This window comes from Lonchura striata, chromosome 1A (genome assembly GCF_050655825.1).
Source record: "Lonchura striata isolate lonStrDom1 chromosome 1A, ASM5065582v1, whole genome shotgun sequence".
NCBI classification, from domain to species: domain Eukaryota; kingdom Metazoa; phylum Chordata; class Aves; order Passeriformes; family Estrildidae; genus Lonchura; species Lonchura striata.
The window spans coordinates 3473980-3498780 of record NC_140741.1 but is presented as its reverse complement, the minus strand read 5'-3'; the positions used below and the strand labels follow the sequence as shown (position 1 = coordinate 3498780).

Sequence of the window (24801 nt, the reverse complement as noted above, 5' to 3'; positions counted from 1 at the left end):
TGTTTCCCACATGCTACTTGGACAGCAGCAGCAGCAGCATTGTCAGAACACAGCCGCCTGTGACACGCGGGGGCTCCTCTCAAAGACATCTTGGAGCTGCCCCCTCCTGCTCCTCCAGCCATGCTCTCCTGCACTCCTTCAATGTGTGCTCAGCACCATGCTCTGATTTAGCCTAGACAAAAACAAGCAGTGGATTCTTTGGCATCAAAACTCCATTTCCCCATTTTCTCCGAGAGTGGGATACAGTTTGCTTCTTAGGGCTGAGTTGGTAAGAAATATTTGTTATGGCAAATATAGATTTATAGCAGAGAGCCCAAAAATTTCATATTTCTCTGGGCACTGCTAAACATCTCTTCAGATTACAGCAAACTCACTAACCTCACAGAAACTATCCCAGAAAACTTCACCAAGGGACATGTTGCCAAAAGACAGTCAAAAACATAACGGCATTATACTCACTGGAACAGAAAAGCTGACTATTGTTTAAGGTTGCCAGGACTTAACTAAATAAATTAGGAGGTTAATTAACTTTAAAATCCCTGTAAATCCTTGGAAGACTCATTACAGAAATCACTGTGAAAAGTAGCACCAAGTCTTTAGAAAATATCCATGACATTCAAAAAATGTTTGAAAAAACGTGAAAAAGAGAGGCAGAGTAAGTATCTCTTTTTAACAGACATGCTTTCAGAAGTATATAAAGAGTGACAGCAAGAAGCTGGAATAAAGCTAGTGTGAAATAGTTCTGCCTCATGTACAGCCCATTCTAAAAGAAGATTTGACAAACCCACATGAGCTACAGAAAACAATCCAGTTGACAGAGGAATTCTAAACTCATGGCCAAGATCCTGGAACCTCCAGCCATAAACTTAATGGGAGCTTGGAGATGAAAACGCTGAGTAAGAGAAAAATCTGTAAATAAACCATTATGTCATATCACTACACATGCTCAACTTTGAGATCTACAATTTTCTCTGTGCTGGCTATGTTTAATTGAAAATAGACACCACAGACAGCCTAGGCAGAAGCTGCTGTAATCACCCCTGCTCTAGCTCAATTAAACAGACCTATATGGATGAAACAAAATCAAGCAACTTTATTTTAGTTAGACTATAGTAGAAAAAAAAGGGGTTTAAGGAGGAAAAGTGAAATGAATTAATACTGTTGTTCTGGTTTGAAAGCAAAACCAGTGAGAGACTTCAAGTCAGAAATACAATTTACTGGGAAAAGGGAAAAAGACAAAAATCCCTGCAATGATACAAAAGGAAGACCACTGACAAAATCAGAATACAACCTGACACCCCTCTGGCCAGCGTGCTGGTAGCAGTCCAAATTGGAGCGGCTGCAGTCCTCTTGGGATGGCAGATGTGGCTGCTGTGTCTCCCAGAAACCTGTGGAAAGGCTGCCTCCCTGCCTCCCAGATTTATCCGGGTGGGAATGCCTGGCTCCTCCCCCTGGGCGGAGCATCTCACCATGGGCTGATGTTATTCTGAGTCACGAGGTGTGTCCTTAATCACCTGTTAAACAGAACTGGCTCTGGAGAGCATCTCTGAGCCACCTGGGAGACATTGATGGGCCATTAACAGGAGATAAGGAAAACTGCCCAGAGGCAGCTCCTGCTCTGATGGTAATAGGAAACATCTTGGTCTTCAATCTTGGACAGCTGTGAAGAGAACATGACTGAACAGGACCATCAGCAGGCTCCATCAAAGTTGACCAGACAGTCCTGCCAGTAGCAGATATTCAGGCAGCAGCACGTTCATTGTTCAGAACACTTCTGAGCACAGGTGCTTCAAAGGAGCCTCACAAGTGTGGATGGCTATATCTGTTTTTTTTTTTTTTTTTTTTTTACAGAAGGCTACCCAGAAATCAATGAGTTGGTAGTTATTTGGCAGTGAGTAGGAGATGTAGAACAAAAGCTGATCCACTACTCAGTGGAGTGGACTCCTGAGGAGAGTACAAACCAAGGATAATATCAGGAAGGCTGAGCACTTCTTGCCTCAGACTTTAGTAAGCAGGTGAATGGTGAGCAGATGGTTATAAAATTACACCATCAACAGAGAACCCTCTGAGCATTAGAGAGCAGTATTTGTCCATGATTATAACTTTCCACTTAGCTGTCCCTCATCTCAGAACATTTAATGGAGTGAGTGTATAGCTGGTTGTCCTTACAGCCACTAGTGCTGAAAACTAGTGGAGAACTCTAATTAAGAAGAATTGAAAAGACAAATATGTTGCTTATGTCAAAAAAACAAAGAACAAAACCAAAAAAAGCCCAACCCCCCCCCCAAAAAAAAAAACCAAAAAACACCAACTAAAGGAATTGTAGGACCAATCAGGTTAACTTCAGTAAATGGAAAAATACATTTATAAGCTCATAACTAAGAACAAGGACATGAGTAAGAGTCAACCAGGATCTGTCAAGAACAAATCACATTAAACCAAACTAATTCCCTTCCTTCTTTGGCCACCCAGGGCCTCAGAGGCAGAACAGAAGTAGTTTATACCATACATCTTGGACTTGAAGGGAGCTTTTGACACTGCTTTATATGACATTTGCATAAGAAAAATAAGAACTTGCCAGATGGTTACAGACCATCTGGAAATTGTCCTTTGAGGTAGAGGGTGGTTATCAAAATGGAAAGGTGTGCTGGCAAGGCTCCTTGTGATCTGTGCTGGCACCAGCCAGTGTTATACTCTTGTCTTGACCAAGAGAATAAGCTGTGCACATTGCATTTGAGAATTATATTATGTTGGGAAGGACTACAAGGAAGCTGGAGGATGTTTGGGTCAAAATTGAACATGATCATGGATAAGTGATCCACAAAAGAAGAAAAAAAAAAGCCTTAAAGCAAAGAAAGAGGAAGCAAATGAGGAAGGCAAAGATCTGTACGTGGGAATGATCATCTGCATAAATGCAAGATGAGAAACATCTGGTGGGAGAGCAGCTGCACAGAAGACAGCTGCAAATTGAGTAAAAGTGTCCTGCTGCTGTGAAATAAGGAATGCTGGCAGGAATAAACTGGGCTACAGCATACAAAAAGACAGCTTCAGGTTAATGTTAGTGAAATACATACCAGTAGGTGTCCTAAGGTAAAGGACTAGACCCTGGAACCTCCTCTACTGAAGATCCTTAAGAACAGGAACAATAAAAGCTGTTGTGAGGAATATGTGTCTTATTAGCCTATGTCAGGGTTGACTGAGTAGAGATTCTCATGAGTTTTCTGCTCTTCTGCCTGTACCAAGTGGTTTCAGTAGCCTTTAGTTCTGACATGTAGCATTGGGTACAGAAAGTTAGAGGGACAGAGAAATTAAATTAAATTAAATTAGTCCCTGCTTTTATAAACCAAGAAGCTCAAAGATAATTACACTGAAAATGCAAATAAAGGATCTGCTCCAGACAGTGAGAAAACTCCCTCTGACTTGTACTGCCCTAGGATCAAAACCAAAATGAAGAGCCTGAACTATTTTTCTTGAGAATTGTTAATATGTGTGTTGAATAAAATTACAAAGGAAATAAACTTGTCTGTAAAAGTCTTCATCCAGCACTATTTAGGGTACTGTTGTCTGAGTTTTAGTTTACTCATCTAGATGTATCCATTGTCTTTTGCCGTTAAAATATGACTCTGTCATCAGCTTACCAGACTTGTTGAAGAGGATAGTTTTGTCAAAAAAAATTTTAGTTCTGCTGTGGTTCATTTCTTTTTCCCATTGACCTATTGTATTGTGTCATATAATCAATCTGGTGTCTTGTGCATGAAGAATTTGGTTTGTTTAATAACAGTATATGTTTTTTATTTTATATTTTTGCTGATGCAAGATCTAGGAAATTACTGGCCAAACACTGTATGTTCTGCAGTTAAATATTTCAAGTTAAATAACAGTTCTAATAGCTGATATTCAGTGGCAGCCTTATTCATCTAGCTGCTGACATGAGTCATTTCAGGATGGTGTGTGCAACAGCAGAATTCTCATGTAATTACTCTGACAAATAGATGTCTTGCAAATAACTATGGAGCAGTTAAAACTTCAACCCTGTGCTCACAGCTGAATAACTGAATATGTACTTAGCCTATGTGATTCTCAGCTGGTTGTGGCTCCAGGCTGAAAATACTCTGCTGAACGTGTGCACGTTTGAGTCTGGTGAACTACAGCAATTGTGGAACTGGTAAGAATTTTCACATCAAACCTTACTCAGTTAAGTGCTCTGTTAGAAGTCTAAAACTTAGCCAGAAATGACATCTAAATGAGGGGCAAAACACAGGCTACTCCATGACTCCAAGGACAGATAAAGGCTCCTCTCTGCCTATCTGCCAGAAGACACGTGCTAAGGAATCAGTGGTCTAATATCTGCCTGTCTGAGCAGCAGCTGCCTGCATTGCTGGCTATTAGAACACTTTTAAAGTACTCTGTTAGAATGCAAATAAACTCTAGAAAATGGCAGGAACTCAGACTGGCAAATGACAGACTCCTCTGATAGCCTGGCAGGTGGCTAGAAGTGGCTTTAAGCACCTTCACCAAAGAAAAAAGGCTCAATTTTAATTAATACTGGCAGTCACCTTATTTTGGAGTTATTAGATTAGACAGTTATCAGATCAGATAGTTGTTAGTTCATGTTACTCATGCAAACATCCCTTCTATGTTTTGGGAATAAAGTCACAACTGTCATCTTTGACACCAAGGCAGGCATTTCTAACAGAGAAATGGACAAACCCAAGAGTTGCAATAAAGCCAAAGCAGTGTCTTTGCCACCAAAATAAAAATCTCAACAGAATTTTTCTGGTCTATGTGACAGAAAACTTTGGAAGTCAGACAAGATTTTTTCTTCTGACACTGATAAACAGAGTGTATACAGTGCCAAATAACTAGATAATCAGGATATTCACTGGAAAAAGAAATATCTAGCCCCGAATTCGAGTCAAACGCCAAATTTGCTGCTACTTGTAGCTTCATTTCATGAACATTCTAGAAAGACCTGTCTCCTTTTTGTTGCAGACCAAGAATATTTTTGAAATCTCAGAAAATTCTGTAAAATGAGATTATTGTTCTCCATTAAGGTATCACAGCAATCATTACTTAAATATTTTTAGCTGCCTAACAAAGACTTGCTTAGAACTGATTCCAAGTGATGACATGCTAATGAAAAGCTTTGTGTACAGCAGTCATTATTTGAGCTCTGAGGTTCCCTTCCCTCCTCCATCAGCAGTTTCTGATAGATTTCACTGATTCTTGGACCTCAGCAAACTTTCAGGAACACAAGTGAAGTTTTGGAACATATGCTAGTTAAAAAAATACGAATCCCCCAAAACTTTAATTCTTAGCAGGACAACTTACCTTGCTAATTTCTGAGATCTTTTTATTTGAGAGCTGCATCAAAATGGAGAGTAATCTCTTGAGAGAGTCAGTGTGGTTTCCATTTGATATTATCCCATGACTTGAGAAAATTGATTTTCTTTCATTTTATAAAATGGATCAAGGGAAGCAATGTGTGAAAATTCACAAAGAAGTCACAGACACAGTGGCTATAATGAAATGTCTTACCACCTACTCTGGAGACATGGGGAATATATTGAGCTTAAACACAAGATATGAGCAACTGTCACTAAATCTCTGAGTAAATGCACTGAATTGTAGGTCACAGCAGCTATGTTCCCTCACAGGAATGTTTCTTCTTCTTCTTAAGCCTTTCTACATATACTTCAAAGGTATCTGACCAAAAATTTCCCTGGGTCTGGTTTTGCATTGTTGTTTACCCTCATCCTGAAGAAAAGCAAACTGTATCTATATATGTAGCCCCTATTACATCTCATACTTCCAATATTTCAATGTATAGATTAGAAATAGATTTTTTTAAAAAGAAGAAGAAAGAAATCCTGCAAGTCAACAGAACACATTTTAAAATAAGAGTCCCAGATTTGAATTGAGCTGGCAAGCAAAGAGGATAGGAGTGAATACCAACATGTGAAGATCACACTAGGAACTAGAACAGTGGTTCCATAGCTGGTTTGGATTGCTACAAACCCTCAGAATTTCTTACAGACCACCAGGTATCATTATCATCAAACTTTTAATTGAAACCACTATTTAAAATAGTGTTTAATATGGCTCTGTGGATTAGCTGTGAACCCTTTCCCGTGGCCTCCTGGACCACCAGTGCTCTGCAGACCAGGGTTTGGGAAGCAGACTGCACACATCGTACACCCCAGCAAAACACTGCTGTGTCTGAAAGCAGAGGCAGTCCTGCAACTGCACCAGCTACTCAGATAATGCACATGTCAGTTCAACCTTTGTGGCAGCTGAAGAACACAAAACCCTTTTGTTTTTCCCTACCCAAAGTTTATTTCTTATTTCTTTGGAGAAACATGAAAATGGTGCCAAACCTCAGTTTCTGACTCTTTCTTGTAGGATCTTTCTCGTATCTGACAATGGTGTAATCTTTCAGGAAGCTATGAAAATAAGAAATAGAAATCCCCCCATACCTTGGAGTTATCATTCCAGAATAATTATGAGATCTATAAATCCAAAAATTAAAAATTGAAAACTAGCTTCTAAGTTGTTTTGTTGTTGTTGTTTGTTTGGTTGGTTTTTTTTTTCCCTCCTCTGCAAAATTAGTTCCTTTTTTTCTCCCCCTTCCCAAATCTGCTAATGATGCTAGAGCTCTGTGTGTGGTCATTAAAGCATTTCAGCAACTTTCTGCAAATTCTTTGCAGTTATTCTATGGCTGCAGCACTAGAGGATTGTCTGTTTATTACCAGAGAAACACACAGAGGAAAGCAATGAGACGGGAACTCATGGGGAAGGCATTGAGAAGGGAACTGGTGTGGAGGTGTATAAATAACAGCAGCAAAACACCATGCTCCAGCCCTGTGTGAAGCCAGTGACAGAGTGTGGTCTCACATAAGAGCAGGGATGGGCTGCAGCTTCCCCTCCCATCCTTCTGCCTCCTTGCACCTCAGCCAATCAGTCCAGAAAGGGGCCTTATTCACCTCTCCTCATATGCTCATTATCAGCAGCTTTTATGTGGAATTGGCCATCAGGAACCTTTGCAAGTAGCAGCATCACACACACACACACACACACACACCAAAAAAAAAAAAAAAAAAAAAGAAATCCAAACAACAAAAACCCCTCATTTTCTAAAAGAGCTCTTTTTAAAAAATAAGTCTGTGCTTCCACGACAGTATCTTACCTAATTTGGAGAGAAAATAGTGCTGTCACAGCACTTCTATGCCCTTTGTATGCTCAATAGCCATGGTAATGCAGAGGTTTGACTCAGAGTGGGAGTGGAAAAGGGTCACTTCAGCAAAACTATGCACAGGAGAAGCCTGCAAGGGAAAGGAGTAACCTCTACCTTGAAAGAAAATGAACCCTACCCAGTTCTTGTCTCTATAGGTCTCTCTTGCAGTGCTTCACACTCAGCATTACTAATGGATGCTACTGAGCATTTATAAAGTCAGATTAATAACCAGTCCCATTTGTGTCCTAGGGCTTTTTGTTGTTGTCTGAACAGTTTTCTTTTTCCATGCAGTGCCAATGCTTAGAAGGTAGCTATTAACTCACTTTTTATTCATCTGAAACAGATACACTTCAAGCCTGCAAACCTGACTAGACAGTGTGAAAACAAATCTTGTAGCCTCACCTCAGCAGTGTCCAGATTCCTTGCCAAGCTCCCCTCTGCTGAGAGGCTTCCGTGGGGCTATCCCAGGCCTGGTACCTGGGGAAATGTGCCCGAGCTGAGCCAAGCATCTTAAATCCACGTGGAATTCCGTAAGATGAGAAATCCACGGCGAGGAGTAACGCCCTCCTCGCATCACTGCCTGACCCCCTTGATGTGGATAATGTGTGTACTTTTTTAGTAAGTACGTGCTGCCTTTCTGCCAACCCATCAGCTTTTGGCTTCTCTCCACAGGAAGCAGGGAGGCCGCGTTCACCTATGCCATTACTGCAGCCGGGGTTGCGCACGCTGTCACGGCCGCCTGCAGCCAGGGCAACCTCAGCAATTGTGGCTGTGACCGAGAGAAACAGGGCTACTACAACCAGGAGGAGGGCTGGAAGTGGGGAGGCTGCTCCGCGGATATCAGATACGGCATTGAGTTCTCCCGGAGGTTTGTTGATGCCCGAGAAATCAAAAAGAATGCACGGAGGCTGATGAACTTGCACAACAATGAGGCTGGAAGAAAGGTATTCCAGAAAGGATGAGGGATGGGAGCGTGTGTGCTGGAGGATGGGGGGAGGCTGGCTTGGTGGCAGGAGCATCCCCAAGAGCTCACCCCTCTCTCTGACCTTATCCCTCACATCAAGTCACTGGATGGCATCTGTTCTTCACCTTTTTTTTATAATACACCGGCTGTGTATTATAGGCACTCCTGTAAAAATTCCCACCTCCTAAGCCTTCTTTCCAGCCCCGAAAACAGGGAGGATCTGTTTAGCACAATGGATCCATCTTGCTGGGTCTGTTTAGCATAATGATAAATCACTGCTTTGCATCCCATTTGCAAAAAAATCTAGCAAGGGATGTCGGGGCTTGTGATGGAACAGGACTGAGTTGTCTGCATTGCTCAGCTTCCACAGCACTTCCAGATATTTATTCCAGTGAAACCCAGATCACTTATTTGAGCCCAGCTCTAATGAAATACACATAGTGGTACACAATGCACTTCTTAGCAAATGCACATCTGTCTCTTTGTAACTACAAAGCTACAAAGAGCTGCAGAAGAAGAAGCAGTTTCACGTCTAGAACCACAACTGAATTGCTTCTTTTGGTAACAATAAACATCATGGAGCTATGATGATTTATATTGTAAATGCAGGTGAACCCAATGGGAAGAAATGGTGATGTCTGACTCAATTCAGAAGGCTGAATTATTTCTTTATCATAACTATGCTAAAATGCATTAACATACTGTATAAAAGGAGGATACTAAAACTACATCCTACTTTCTCTGACTAACTCTAACACAACTCATGACCCTCTCTGAGACTCCAGCCCCAGATGGGCTGGATTGGCCATCAGGCCCAAACACTCCTCACCCGAATCCAATCAAGCAATCACCCCAGGTAAACAATTCTCCAAACACATTCCACATGGGAAAAACAAGGAGCAGAAATAGAAACTGTTTTCTCTTTCATTTCTCTCTGTGCACCTCTGTGAAAAATCCTAAGGGGGAGAGAAATGTGCTTGCCACAGATTTTTATCCATCAATCCTCATAGCTCTCAAAGCTTGTCCTTTAAAAAGTGTAACAAATCTTTCTGCATCATATATACCTACCTCAGGAGAGATTTTAGCCTTCAGAGTGTTTTCCCCTAGGAAAAGCCCTCTGCTCCAGTGTTGCAGAAGAATCCAATATAGCAATCCAATAAAATCCACCTCCTTCTCTAGTCCCCAAAGTAAGACTGCATTTTCCTCCTCTAAAACCATGTGTGCTTTCAGTCCTGTACTGAGCACTGGGCTTAGCAGAATTGGTGGTGACAGAAATAATGCAATTATTTTACTGCCTAGATCTTGCTTACTAGCACAGTTGCATTGGCCATGCACTGAAACAGAAGGTTCTGTATGGGCAGGAGTTCACTGGAATGGAAATACTGAATAAATTCAGTGTGGTGAGAGAGGCATAAACTCAAGTGTAGAGACAGGATCCATACTTCAGTGATAGTCCACACTGAGGTCCCCAGGTGTGCAGGAGAAAACTGACTGAAGAGCCAAACAGAAAAACAGTCTTTTTTCCTAAAAATTGCTGCGATGGCTATAAAAGAACTTCAGTCAGCAGCTGACTATCACATTGGAAGACCAGCTCCAGGTCTGATCACTTCACTTAGGCTGGGAATTTCAGCTCAGCATCATAAATTGTGTTCGGAGACAAAAGAAGGTGGAAATCAACTCTTAAAGTTATCAGGGAGAATTTATTATGCATTACCATCCCTGCCTAAACTGGCATCCTCTGTGGTGTGTGCTGTGCCACCCCCATGGAGATACTGATTCCTGCTTGGAACATGTCACAGTTCAGATGTGAAAGAGGGACAAAAGAGCAAAAGCAGATACTGAGATGGAAAACAGTGAAGTCCCAAGGACAGAAAGAGCTCATTATGTGAACCAAGCACTGATCATGGGTCCCCCAATTCTAAATGCAGCCCCGTAACCACTAGACCACATTGCTGATTCTTATTAAGCACATTATATTTTACTTTTCATCAGAATTTCATAAGCAGAGGGACATAAGCAAACCAAATAAGTGCATGTTTTTACAGATATTTCTGGTAGCAGAATACATGCAAATAAATTTTAATTAGCAATTCTAAATTGTTTTCAAATGTTCTTGCAAAAAACAAATGATAATACTTTCACATTTTAAGAAAGGAATACAAAGGCTTGCAATACCAACAATATATCTTCCCCCATTTTAAAAAATATAAATAGTATTTTGAAACTTATAACTTTTTGTTGCATTTTTCAGTAGTTATTTATACCCATAGCTATTAATTAATTCATTGTATTGCTTTCAAAAGCTAAGAATGACTGAAAGAATTTGGTATAGTTTTTTGTTGTTAAGTATAATCCATAAAATCCAGAGGAATGTGCTAATATAAAACATGGTTTTGGGGGTGACATTTAGAAATAATGTTGGTGTTATAATCTGTAGTCCCTTTAATTAAATATTCAGAGTTGTACAGTAAATAATATTTAGCGATTTTGATTCTTCTGAGATAGTTTGCTGTTTGCATAAATTAGACATTTTGAGTTCAAGACTGACTGAAACTCAAGGTTAGAACAAAACTCTGGAACCTAGGACATGCTTTCTGTGTTTCTGGGGTGGACCCTTACAAAAGCATCTACAGAATTTTCTGCAATTTCAGTGTGAAATCTCAAGTTCCTTCTGAGAATCCAGGCAGACTTGAAATCTGACTTACATTCACCTGAAATCTGCTGTTTTGGGGGTCCTTGGGAAACCTGTACTGCTCTGTGAGCCTGACACAAAATCTGAAACCAGGGCATTACACCCTGTTTTCAGATAGGGTATTTTCAACCTTAGAGTGGTAATGGACAGTAGAGACAGTAAAGGAAGTACATGATTTTGTAGCTTCCTACAGAGATTTCACAGCACTTTCACCATTTAAAATACCCTGCATTCACATCTGTAATGGTCAGGCTTGAAGTTCTTTTTTTGTCATACCAAATTGGCTTTTTGAGCTAGCTGAGAAGAACAACTTTTAGCCAACAAATATACTACCTTCCTTCTAGTCTTTTTGAATCTCAGAGCCTTCCAAGACAGAAACATGAGGAAAAAAGGACACAAAAGAGCCCCCAACCTACATACAATTGTTTCCAACTTGCTCTGCAGTCAGTGGTGACCTTGATGACCTCGCTAGACATCTACCAGGTGGCCAGAGGTTCATTGCTAGGATCATTAGTCAAGGCACTGGGCACCAGTTTTGCCCCCCAGGCAATCATTTGAATGTTATTTTATACCACCAGAAGGACTTTCTCATGTGCTCTCAGAAATCTTGCCCATCCTCAATCTCTTCCAGCACTTGTCCCACACGTGCCTGGGTGTCAGAGGGGTTTGCAAATGCAGCAGTATGGCTTTAATAATTTGCTTTCATTGGGATGCTCCCAAAAGCTGGCCTGCTGGTACTGCAATGCTGCTGAGAGCAGAACCCGGAGGAATTTTCTTTGTGGAACAAGCAGCATGCTGTAAAAATAATTGCACACACTTTGCAAACAGATGAGGGGAAAAGCAGTCCTGGGGGGGGCCTTTCACTTCTGTCTAGGGCTGAGATGTTCAATACAACCCTCTAATAAATTATCTTATTGGAAAAAAATGCCGTTTAGGATTATCAGGGAATTTCTGATGACTCTGCAATGAATGAACACCCTGATTTCCCCACACTGCATCCCGTATGGCTCTGCATTGAATTTCCAAGAATTGTTTCAGTAATGACAGGTTTGCAAAGCTTCAGCTAAATTTGCAATAAGAAGCACCAGTGACAAAATCATAATCTTGTCATTGGTGCAATTTAAAATAAATAAATGCTCAGGGGTAGTTCCTGGTGACACAAGACTCTCCTGACAGAGAATTTATGCTTGGAGGCAAAGTGGCAGCACACGGTGTAAAAGAGCAGAGGAACAAACTTCCCTGTCAGCTTCTAAGCTTCTGGGATTTGGGATGGAAAGCACAAGTGTGGTAAATGAAAACACGCCCCCAAAGGAGGACTAGTATAAGCCTAACACAAATGTTACTGAAAGGGCGTTTTGTTGCAAATCTGAAAGATTACAGAGAGATCTGTGGGCAAAACTTTGACAGAGTACTGAAAAATTAAATACCAAAAAACCGAGTCAGCTTTGATGCTGCTTTATGAGACAGCTTTCTACCATGTATTTTTAGAAATAAGTATCTTTATTCCGGGATAAATGAACTTAGAGTAACATCTGGGAACACGCATCATTAAGCTTAACTTTTTGTTGAAAGTTTCAAAACAATGACTGTCTCTCACGGGAAATCTCATTTATAAAAATGGAGGTTTCTGTTTGTTTTTATGGGGTGAGTTAAAAGAACAAACTGACAAATTGGTAGCAGATTGCAGCTTTTACCAAAAAGTAGAAATGTTTCTAACAGTTTATCAATCAATTAGGCTCTCACAACAGACAGTGACTGTGGTTATGTGGAGAAAAAACTGGCCCCTGCAGAAACACACCCATCATACTGCCTGCCAGCAGCTCTGCCTGCCACCATCCCAATATTTACTCCTTTCTAGCACCAAAGGGATTTTCCTGTTGTTTTTCTGGAATGCCTGGAAGATGACAACAGCTTATTTTACATATGAAGCAATAAGAGTGTGGGGAAAAAACCAAAAAATTCAGGCTCTCTTCAGAACAGCTTTTTCAATTACTTGGGACAACATTTCCACCTAAGCCATGTTTTTTTCTCATAGTTTCAGGTACAATAGGCCTGTGCTACTGGGAAGGGGTTCTTTTGCTCACTTGTTTTGGCTGTAGAACAGCTAATGAGGTGATTTGTTGATTGCTATTCATTACATAGATACACATATAAAGATACAAAAAATAATTGTATAATATATACATAAACAGACATAAATATACACAGTGTGTGTGCCTGTAATAATGGATATTTATACCTATTTATATATATTGTCTGTGCATATATTATGTGAGACAGCTCCTTTCACCTCACCAGCAGCACTGTAATGAGACAGCTCATTCCTGCAAGATGCACAGCACCTGATTTGCTGCAGGTTGCTCACACTGCCACATAGGATGTAAAGATAAGAAGCAATGCCCAGAAAAAGACTCTGAATGAAATGTTCTGAAGTCACATTGGAGGCTGAATCCCAGTCTCAAACATGAAAGCCAAATAATTTCATGCTCTTATAAGCCTAAAATATTCTTTAAAATGTGACTTTGTTGTCTAAGTCATTTCAGGGATGCAAAGAATGTTACTTTCCAAGTTTTACAGCACTGAGTCCATCATTTGCTGAAAGTTTATTTCTCTAAAATTGACAAGTTATTTCACTATACATCCTGTGTGAGACCACTCATGAAAGAAAAGCTTTTAATAGTTGTGCCTCATGCCATACTTTCCATCTTCCCACTTAAAGTGATTTGCAGACAGTTGCATAAATCCAGTTTCAAAAATTTTGGTGTCACAGCTTGGGTGGGTTAGATGGATAACTAAGGACTTATCCATATGTCCTGAATATACAAGCTTTGGCTCAAAATCTCATGAGGATATATCTCCTGCTTCCAGTTGGGCTGGATTTGTTAGCTTATTTTTTTCTTCCAGAAACACACCCTGAACACAGACTGCCAGCAGCTACATCTGGTACTACCCTACTTTTTGAACAATTTGCTTTAAAATTAGAGGGGGGAATAGCCAAATATTTTAGGAGTTGCTAAATGGTTTTATTCAAGAAATGTGCATGCCCATGCATACCATGAATGCATGCAAGGCATGTATCAAACATCTAGTGAAATATGGCCTCAAACCTGACACATCTGTTCTGCCTGACAGAATAAAACTACCAGTGAAATATTTTTAACTGTTTAAGCTGATATTTTACCTTTAAGGTCTACAACAAATTCCATTGAGAACACAGTGGAACACTGCAAGCATATTTCCTTTGGAAATGATGGGGAGGATGCTTCTAAAGGAAATTGCTTTGCAACATTTCACTGTGAAAACAATATTCATAATTAATTAATTGCAGCAGTTTACTGCTCAAACATCTATTTTCTCTTCTAGAAAGCAGAGAAGAAACACTGATGAATTAGTATTGTAAATACAGGCGAACCCAATGGGAAGAAATGACCATGCCTGACTCAGCTCAGAAGGCTGAATTACTTCATTATTATAACTATGCTAAAATACATGAATATACTATATAAAAGGAGAATACTAAAACTACATACTACTTTAACTCTTAACACAATTTGTGACCCTCTCTGAGAGCCCAGCCCCAGGTGGGTTGGATTGGCCATCAGGCCCAAACAATCCTCACCTGAATCCAACCAAGCAATCACCCCAGGTAACCAATTCTCCAAACACATTCCACATAGGAAAAACAAGGAGCAGAAATAGAAATTGTTTTCTCTTTCATTTCTCTCTGTGCACCTCTGTGAAAAATCCTGAGAGGGAGAGAAATGTGCTTGCCACAGATTAGGCTATTGTTCATCCTCATTACAGTAGGGACATCCATCAGATGGGCAGCAGGTCCCAAAATGCTGGGTTAATTTTCCTGGTAGCCAAGAGGAGAACTTGTATAGAGTGCAGTGGGCCTTCCTCAGCTTTTTCAATGCATTAAGTGGGGGCTCTGTGTAAGAGGGTGCCTTACCTGGGAGGCAAGTGGAGGGCAGGAGGAGGTGATCTGATAACGTGCCCTTATTCCTCTGCTGCTGGCTCCATGCTCCCTCTTCACAGGGCTGGGCACAACCCAAGGAGACATGCCATGAACTGCTCAATTTTGGGCTCTCTGATCTGCTATTAACAAAGAATAATTTCAGGACATTTGTATTAGAAGAGTAGCATTCCACCCTGCTAATTCAGTTACAGCCCTGCCTATCCAAGCTAAAGAAGCAAACCCAAACAAACGGAGCTTGCACAGCCAGAGGGGCACAGGAGAGCAGCATCCTGCCAGCAGTGCTGGGCCCCAGGCTGCACTGAGACTTGGCTTAGCCACTTGTCATCAGTCAGCCATCAGCTCCTGTGGCTGCAGCTGCATGAGCATCAAAGAAGTGGTGACATCTTGTGACCAGAATCTGTCCCTTTTGGTAGTTATTACACAAAGCAAAAGTTGATCACTTGCATATTTGATGAGGCAAAACTCTTCAAGTCTTTTATTTCTTTTTGATACTCCAGTCAAAAAGTTATATGGATTTTGTTATATTCAACACTTGGTCCAACAATGTGCATTTCCATTAAGGAAAGAAAAAAAAAACCAAAACAGCAGGGGTAAGCCAAAACACATACACACACAAAATGTAACTATTGTTTTTACATACTTTATCCAAATAGGATTTTTACTATGTGCAGAAACTGTATCTGATGTTAAGCAGTTTGGTCTAGATATGAAACTTGAAAAAGTGAATTTCTTTTAATGCATATAATTTTGTTTTATTTTGGTCTTCACAAGTCTTTTTCTACTTAACTGGCAGCAGACAGCCCCCAAATTGCATTTTAGATGTATGATTTATATAGGTATAAAAAGATGTGGGATTAAGAACGCTTTAACATTCTATTTCACAATTCATTTAACAAAGTAGCAGTACTTAGAAAATTTTACTTGGCAAGATCATAGTGGGGTGGGAGTGGGCCTGTATGTGGAAAAGGGAGCTGAGAAATGTTCCTATGATTAATGTGAGGCAGGACAGCCCAACGATGGGAAATTTGCTCTGGGAGGTAGATCTTGCTGTAAACCATTCAAGATTAGATACGAGGTACTGACATATGACAAATGAAGCTGCTGAGTGGCTCGTATGAGCTAATGATTTTCAATCTTTAATTAAGCACCTAGCTTGGCATAGTGTCTTAGATTTGAGTGAGTAAGTACCTTTCAGGTTCAGGGTCAGAGCTTTGATGGGAATTTTGCTGAGGAAAACTGAACTGGAGAGACTTTGAGGAAGCAAAATATTAGTTACTCTTCATTCAGAGCATTGAGCAAACAAGGTCAGACCCGGCCACCTTTGCCAGGCCCATGGCACCTCCCTGGCAAGTGGGAAGCTGCTTAAGATCCCAGAGCAGAGAGACTTTCCCCCGCTGGCCTGTCAGCAAGGAAGGGCACTCTGCAGCATCTGGGTGGAAAGAGGGGGAAAAATGTTGCTTAGAATCTGCTTCGTTTGGGCCTCGTATTCCCTGACCTCCAAGTCTTTGGGCACAATTTTATACCCACAGCTGGCTGTGGGCACACAAATTATAGCATTCAGGAATTTAACTACCTGATGATTGGGCCTCTGCTCAGTGTTGAAACCCCAAGCATTCCACATTCATGAGAGAAGCCTCCAAAAAAAATTCAAAAAACCTGCAAGACTGGCTTCAGGAGCATGAATTAATACTTTTTGAAACTTCTGATTTTTTGAGCCTGCATGGCTTGCATTTGCAAGTCTTTCCACCATCAAAAATAGTGGGAATCTTTGAAAAAACACAGCAGTTAAATCAGGTTTCTGCTTGCCAAAATGAATCACAAAACTGGACCTTCAGAAAGACAAGGGCAGAAAAAGAAAAAAAATCAAGACTTAGGATAAAGTTGCTGGAGATTGTACTACAGAGGCTGCCAGGTAATGTCTATAAATAATATATATGTAATGTATGTAATAATGTATATAAACATTGGGATCTCGACCAAATACACACAGGCAAACAATTATTATATAGACAGACAAACATCCATATATAAATATACATTTCCAAAGTTGTCACCTAGGACACTGAAATGGGTGATGCCTGTCTTTCAGGAGCAATGACACTTTCTAGGGTATCAGGGAAGCACATCAGAGGCTCCTTGGGACAGTACCCACAGTGTGGAACCCTCAGGAGAATAAGGAGCTTCATGAACTTCACCTCCTCCCACTCTTAGCAAGTTACTGACTTGGCCTTTTCATCCAAAATGTAGGTACCAGAAACCCATGTAGGGCAGGACAAAATATGCACCCTTCACCAAGGTTTACTGCTCAGGGAGGAGTACAGATTGAGGGGTGACAGATCCCACTGTCACTGCTTTCCTGGAAATCCTTAGATCCCAGTGCTCTTTGGTGGAGGTGTGAAAGTTGCATCCATCCACCTCTTGTTGTGGATTTTGCTGCAATTCTTACAGCTGCAACTGCATGTTGACAAAGCTGTAGGAACAGGTTAGTTTCAACAAAACCAAACGTTTTTCAGCACAACTTCATATCAAGCACAAGTTCTAAGCATGTTTATGTTTATATACAAATACATCTAAATATCAATAGATTATTTGGACCCCAGATTTGTGGAACAGGATTGAAATCTTATTTAGGAGTCTTTGGAGAAAGACCTTCTCCATAGGCCAGAAATGGATACAGAGGAGACCCTGGAGACCCCAAAAAGACCCCAGAGTGTGTCACAGTGCATCCGTCTCCTGACTGCCACTGAAATGCTGCTGCTGCAGCAGAAGATGGCAAGTTTTCTATCAGTATGGAAGACAGAAAGGTGATACAGTGCATTCCAGTGTCCACAGAAAAAACAGTTCATCACAGCCTTGCTGATTTTCTTCTTTTAGAGCAGTTGCAGCTATAGGAATTTCTTCCCCAACTCAGTAAACCTTGCTGGGAAACACCTTTTCTGCCTCTGATAGGATAAATTGACCTTGTAAAGTAAAACAAAAATAATTTTTAAAAGTAAATTGTAAAGCCTGTGGTTCCAGAAGGTCTAAGGTATGACCAGACTGAGGTCAGACCTCAGCAGGTGCTGTAGGTCCTCCTGAGGGGCAGTGGAGGGGCAGCTCTGCTCTCTGGGACCAGGGACAGGACCCAGGGAACAGCTGCAGGTGGGTCAGGAGAGGGTTAGGGTGGATATCAGGGAAAGGTTCTTCCCCCAGAGGGTGTCGGGCACTGCCCAGGCTCCCCAGGGAATGGGCACGGTCCCAAGGCTGCCAGAGCTCCGGGAGCGTTTGGATAATGCTCTCAGGGATGCACAGGGTGGGATTTGGATGCAAAAGGCCCCTTCCAACTCAGGACATTTTATGATTCTTGCATAGATTGCTCAGCTATCTTATACTTGCTATCATATGTTGGTAAGGGAGAATCAAATCCAAATATTGTCTTTAATATTGAAACCCCAGAAATTTGGGAAAAAACAAACCATACAATTTAAGTGAAACTCAAACAACTCAGGAGGGTGCCCTCTATTTGCAGGGATAACCAGATCTGTACAGCTTTTATTTTAAGGCCAGTTTCTGAAGCAGTAAGCATTTTTTACTCCCTCCTACTTCATTATGCCATTGTACTCAGATTTCGGCCCTTTTATCCTTTGCCCATTTCAGTCATGTTCTGGGATCTGCAGCGAAACCGCTACAGGAGATGGTCTGCAGCATCAGTAATGCTTTCAGACAAGCTCGGGAGCTCATGTTTCTTTGTTAGCATCCCATCGCGAAGGGGAAAGATCAGCTCGCTTTGTTCTTAGGCCTTGATTTTCATAAGCTAATGACGACTGTGGGTGTAATTATGGTCAGGCTGAAGTGGTAACGCAAGGGCAGAAAAGCAGAGCGGCGCTTCCGCGGGGCTGGCTTCCCCTGCCGCGCCGCGGAGCGCGAGGACATCGCCTGCCTTCCCCGGCACAACCTGGCAGGGAAGCAGGGATGTGCCAGGGCTGATGAGCCTGAGCACCCACCCGTTTGTCACTTCTGACTCTGAATTAAACCCCTCTCACTGAACCTCCCCTACAGCAGCAATACGTTTCTCTTCGGCTTGCTGTTGAGCAGGACCCTTTGGTGGATTTTTTTCCCTCTAATGCTGTGTTATCATGGCCCCGGTGGGAAAAAATGTATTTGTGGCTAATTATTTGCTGAATAGTTGGGCTAAATACTGCGATGAGTGCTGCTTTTAAAGGGATGGGACAGTCTGTGGGTGGAATAGTCTGTAAGTTTACCACTGGTGGTATTGGTATAGGTATATAGGAAAAAATTTTTAATTATGCAGTGAATATAAGATCATAAAATGGTTTGGGTTGGAGGTGACCTTAGGGATCATCTAGTTCCAGCTCCCTGCATGTAGGTTTATTCAGTCACACAGTATATACTGCTTTTCTTAAGCATTCTCACATCATTACTTAAAGCAATTAAGTATTTTGAATCCTATGCCACTTAACCCCCAAACCCATTCTTGTTTTCTGTTTTCAAAACAAAAATTATTTGAAAAATTTGAAGTCCTCTGTGGCTCTAAAGAAATGTCTCCTAAAACATAAATAAATGTTCTCCAATATTTGGAGAAGGAATGGAAACATTTTCCCAAAAAATGACAAAACACTGTATTTCCAACCGGGTGACGCTCGAAACAAAATGTTATGAGCATTCTTCTGGGAGGTGGGAAGATTTGTAAGCATGCATTTGAAAAATTTCAACCAGCAGTGATGAATATTCGTATGAACTAAACAGACTGAGGTTTAGGCAGGCTTGCAGCATTGTTTTCCTGCAATAATAATATGCAAATGTCTGTACACACAGGTTCTCGAAGAGAGAATGAAACTGGAGTGCAAGTGTCATGGAGTTTCAGGTTCCTGTACAACTAAGACCTGCTGGACCACGCTTCCTAAATTCAGGGAGATTGGATATATTTTGAAAGAGAAATACAACGCCGCAGTGCAAGTGGAGGTGGTGAGAGCCAGTAGACTGAGACAGCCAACCTTCCTGAAGATCAAGCAGATCAAGAGCTACCAGAAACCCATGGAAACGGATTTAGTGTACATTGAAAAGTCACCCAACTACTGTGAGGAAGATGCTTCCACAGGGAGCGTCGGTACCCAGGGACGGCTCTGCAACCGTACCTCTCCCAACGCGGACGGGTGCGACATGATGTGCTGTGGAAGAGGCTACAACACACACCAGTACACCAAGGTGTGGCAATGCAATTGCAAATTCCACTGGTGCTGCTTTGTGAAGTGCAACACGTGCAGCGAGCGGACAGAGGTGTTCACCTGCAAATAACGGCACCGCGTGCGAACGCGCAGAGCAAACCACCGCGAGCGAGGAGAGTGGAGTACGACAAACAATGACAGCATCATTTTGCACATCTAATCCTCTTGGGGGAAAGAACCCCAGCCAACACCACAACAACCACTCCCTCCCCACAACTACCTATACTTCTAAGGATGGTGCATTTTGGCTGGCTGGCTGTTGTAACTGCTTTGGAAACAAGGGCAACAGGATTAAGGTGATGTTGACAACCACATGAAACTTTCTCTCTGTCTCTCTCTCTTTTTTTTTTTTTTTTTTTAACTACAATCTGGGTGTTGCAGAGTTCTCTTAGTGTTTTAAATTATACATATCAGAGAAGCTGATTGCATTGCAGCTCCCATGACATTTACAAGAAAAAGACACTTTCTCCTATTTTACAGCAACAAAACTGTCTAGCCCTGTGCAAACAAAGACTTTTTTAAGGAAATGAAATCGTCACTGACTAGAACACAGCATTCTCTCTGCAAAACCCAAAATTTCTAAAAAAGCAGATAGAGAGAAAACAACAGGTAGGGAGAAAAATCTGTGGCAGAAATACTCCACTATCAGTTTGGAAAAAAACCCCAAGAAGCGTTCACAAAATTACATCAGCTGCCAGTGACACTGGAACTCTTTGAACGAACATTAAAAATAATTATTTATGGTTTTAATAGTATCAAAAAATTCTAAGCACTAACGGGTAGCAATGTCTTAATTCTGTACTAAATGTAAACTTATTGGAACTCTGACTTTATGACTTTTGTATTTGGTTCTGCCTAAGTTCTTCAATGCTACTGATCTGTTGTCACTCCACTATTAGAGAGCTCAATTACTGTAGGCCTTAAGCAATTGCCAGAACTGAGTGAAAACATCACATGAAACTTTGGTTACCAATGTTTGATATCAACTTTTACCACTTGCCTCCTGAATGACTTTTTCAGACCCAGGCCTGAGGTGTGGAGCACCTGCTTATAGATCCTCATAGGGAGTTTTAGGATACAAAGACGTGCTTCAACAAGTATCAAAGGTTTTGCTTTGACAATGAATGCACTGGCAGGGTCTTCCAGGCATTGTGTTTTCCCTTTAATGGTTGAAAGTTAATATTTTCAAGATTTTTAAGAAAATTATGCTCAGTATACACTCAGAAGAGGATAAAAGTCTGGCAGCTGAGTTCTAGGTTACTTTAACCTTTGGGCTGTCATGGCTTCATGAGCATAAGAGAGCCAAAATTTGGGTTAGTCTGTGTCACCATTATTTTAAGGTTGGCAATAATGTACCTTCTGGTAAGCACATTAATGTTAAAAGAAAGAAGCTCACTTCTTAAAAGCACTCAATCCTAATTCCCACACCTTTTCCCTATGAGAGATTCTAAAGACAGCCTCAGATAATTTACTGCTGTAAAATCTAGTGTTTTAATCCCAAGAGCCCAGATATGCCCACTTAGAACACAGTCCATTTAACCATGTAATTGTTTGCTTGTCCCAAGGGTCCCCGCCCGATTTTCTGAAAACTTGGATTAAAAATTTCCTTACCTCTGCATACCTGCATTTTTAGCTTTTGTTTAATTTTGTTCTTTATACTGAGGGGCTGCAGAGCCATGAGCCCTCCCCACCTAACAGGGAAGCACTTGCCCATCCACATGGTGCTCTTGGGGCAAGGGGCTGGTGGACCTAGAGCTCCACCAGCTCCCGTGCTGGATATGTGAATGAGCCAGAATTACCTCTGTAATTTGTGGACCTGCATTATCAAAGGTAACTAATGATTTGGGGACCTTCATTTGAACACTTGTGAGGACCTGCCTTTCTGACCCCAAGCACTTACCCTCTTAAAATCAGACCCCTTTGATGACTTCCTCACAGAGCAATGCAAAATTGCCATTTTTTATTGTTATTGTTATTTTTTAATGTTGCTGTTGATTTCTAAATACCAGCCTTGGCATGAATGAGTGCAACTTCACAGAAGTCAACAGGGGCCCCTAAAATACTAGATTCACTCCATGTAATCTTGGATTCATGGGTATTGTTGTTGAGTAATAATGATGATACTGTACTTTCACTACATTCTTGACAGGAAGCAAATAAAGCTCCCATACACAGTAATGCACAGTCTTATGGTACTAGATACTGTAAATTTATTAGAATAGTATTTGTTAAGTACAATTGAGGATTCCAATTAAGTTATATTATTGTATATCGTTTAAATGTCTATAGAATATTTTAAATTATTGTGAACTACACTGTGTTAGAAAAAAAGAAAAAAAGGAAAAAAGGTTATATATTATAACACCAATCACTCAGAAAAGTGGACCAAAGTGACACTTTCTCTCTTCCACACCCCTATTTGAAATAACTCTGTCTGCTACTGTAAGACCACTGTAAAAGTCCCATGACTGAGTGAGCAGTCCTAGAATGTAATGTTTCAGAGCATCCTACAAAAGCTTTGCTCATGTGGAGGTGCAGCATTCAAAAAGGTGCTGTATGGCACAAAGCAGGGGCTGGCAGTGGGAATGCTTGGATGTTGAAATATGTCCCATATGTTGAAATATGGAAAAACAGTTCTGGTCAGAAAATACCATTACCACTAATGTACTGAAACACTCCCCAAGGTTACGACTTTTAACGAAGGTGTCTGTGAATAGAAGTGGGTTACACACAACTTTTATTTTTAAAAATGTAGTTTGATGTCAAAAACCTGTGACAATAGACGTTGGAACACGACCAGCAACATGTGGTTTAACCATACCTTAGCCATGACAAAACTCAAAATACTTTATGTTATTAAAGAACTTAAGAGCAAAGATCAATTTGTTTACTACGTTAATGTTTTATGGCAAGCAGAAAACAAAAGATGAAATGTGTTTCCATTAAAACTTAATTTTTCCCCTTCCAGTTCCTTTTCCTTTTATTTGTTCTTTGTTAAGGAAAAGAAGAAAAAGCAACAGGCTCTTATGAAAAGACCATTTGTGTTCAGGCTTCTCCACATGAGAAATGACAGGTGAATTCCAAGTCCTAATCAGTTTTTTGTATTTCAGGAAAAATAGTCATGAACATGATTGTGTGTGGTATCAGTGTTGAGCCATCTCCCTACACCAGTGCTACAGAAAAACCAGCACCAACAATGCCGCTACCAGAGACTTTAGCTGGCTACAATTAAAATATCAGGTTTTTCTTGGTGGAAGAAAATAAATGTTTTGTGATAGAAATTTGGCATCTAACTCAAAAATGACGCTTGACCATGAACCTCACACAACAGAGCCTTAGAGGGTTGAAGGTCCTGACTTGGGCACTTGTACATGCTCCAGCTTATTCAAGCCAGCTATGGACATATCTGAAAACCCTACCCAAATCTGAACCTGAAGGATTTTACAGAATTTACTTGGGCTAGAATAGTTACAACCTCTTTGATATTGAGAATACTGTCTTCCTATACAAAATCTAAAGAAACTGTACCACTTTTGCTGTATTTACCCCTCAGGGAAGGTATCCAGATACAGATAGCGCTACAGTGAAATTCTACATGAACTGAGTCCAAAATAACTTCATTAAAATGAACTAAGTTGGCCTGGGTTTTACAGCAGCATAAGCATGCACAGTATTTTACCCCCAGATGCCAAAGAAAACACTGTACCTTCCTTCTAATTACATCATGGGAAACTTGTTAATAGAGCTGCAGGAAGCTTTTATAGCACGTGGTAATATTACATTTATTTCTACGATGACATCTGGAAACTAGATGAAACTCATCAAAAGCTTTGCAAATCTTTTAACAAATCTAAAGCGTGCTGTAAGCAGGTCACCTAAAATTTTAAACATATTTCCATGGGTTTCTTTGTTAGTTGAAGACTGAAACCCCAAAGCAATACTGAAACTAAGAAATCAAGACCTTTCCCTTATAGCAGCTTTCCCGTGCAAATAACTCAGTGTGGCTTTCACTATTGAAGGTAAAATTGACATTCAGCAGCAAATGCTTTCTGTAAAGCTAATTTGCATTCATAGCAATTTTCATAACTGGACAGAATGACTGAATGTTTCCTTTCCAGCCCTTCAGAGCTTTTGTTGCAGTGACAGTTCCCACAGCGAAGGCGACAGAGTAAATAGCACAGTAAAGACCCAACATTCTTCTCTCTGAGTGATGGCCACAACAAGATGTGGGATATACACTACAAAAACCATGCTAAGGAAAAAAACATCAAAGTTGGAAAGGCAGGGGAAGTTGTAAGCAATTTCAGTTTGTGTTACTGATATTGTAAGAAACCTCCTGTGTGCTAAACAAACCGCATTGGAGGCTGAACTTCACCCACAAACTCATTTCCCCTCAAATCCAAAGTCCCTGTCTGCATGTCTACACATTCAGACTTCAACAAGCCTACCCAAAGGTTGGTAAGTATTTCCTTTTTCGTGTTTTATCTGCTAGTAGGAAATGGTAGGGGATCATTTTCTGGCAGGGAACATATATTTGCAAATTTGAAATTTGCATCTCATTTTTAAAATGAAGATTTAGGGCTTTCTCCCCTTGCACAATCCAGCAGAACGGATATGTTTGCTTTAAAAGATTTGTTCAGTGAAGAATGGCAGTTCACATAATACATGGTGATTATTTGCAATGTGTTCCACAGAGCACAAAAACAG

General features: G+C 40.8%; 2 protein-coding genes across 55 annotated transcripts in view; one reads left to right on the top strand and one right to left on the bottom strand.

The window, feature by feature from the left end:
- WNT7B (Wnt family member 7B) overlaps positions 1-23061 on the top strand; it is a 94191-nt gene extending 71130 nt beyond the window's left edge. For all 5 annotated transcript variants that reach the window (XM_021529927.4, XM_021529925.3, XM_077783252.2 and 2 more), the window contains exons 3-4: positions 7907-8178; positions 19685-23061. In XM_021529927.4, coding sequence (XP_021385602.1) covers positions 7907-8178; positions 19685-20164 — 752 coding nt within the window. In that variant the 3' untranslated portion in view covers positions 20165-23061. The remainder of the gene's footprint in view (positions 1-7906; positions 8179-19684) is intronic.
- The window catches only part of ATXN10 (ataxin 10), a 215073-nt gene that overhangs the window by 41868 nt on the left and 148404 nt on the right, over positions 1-24801 (bottom strand). For 46 of the 50 annotated variants that reach the window (XM_085570120.1, XM_085570121.1, XM_085570122.1 and 43 more), the window contains one exon: positions 14843-14988. The gene's annotated coding sequence lies outside the window, so the exon portion shown is untranslated. Of the gene's footprint in view, positions 1-1291; positions 14989-24801 lie in introns of all 50 variants that reach the window. The other 4 variants (XM_085570113.1, XM_085570117.1, XM_085570116.1 and 1 more) reach the window with 2 other exon arrangements.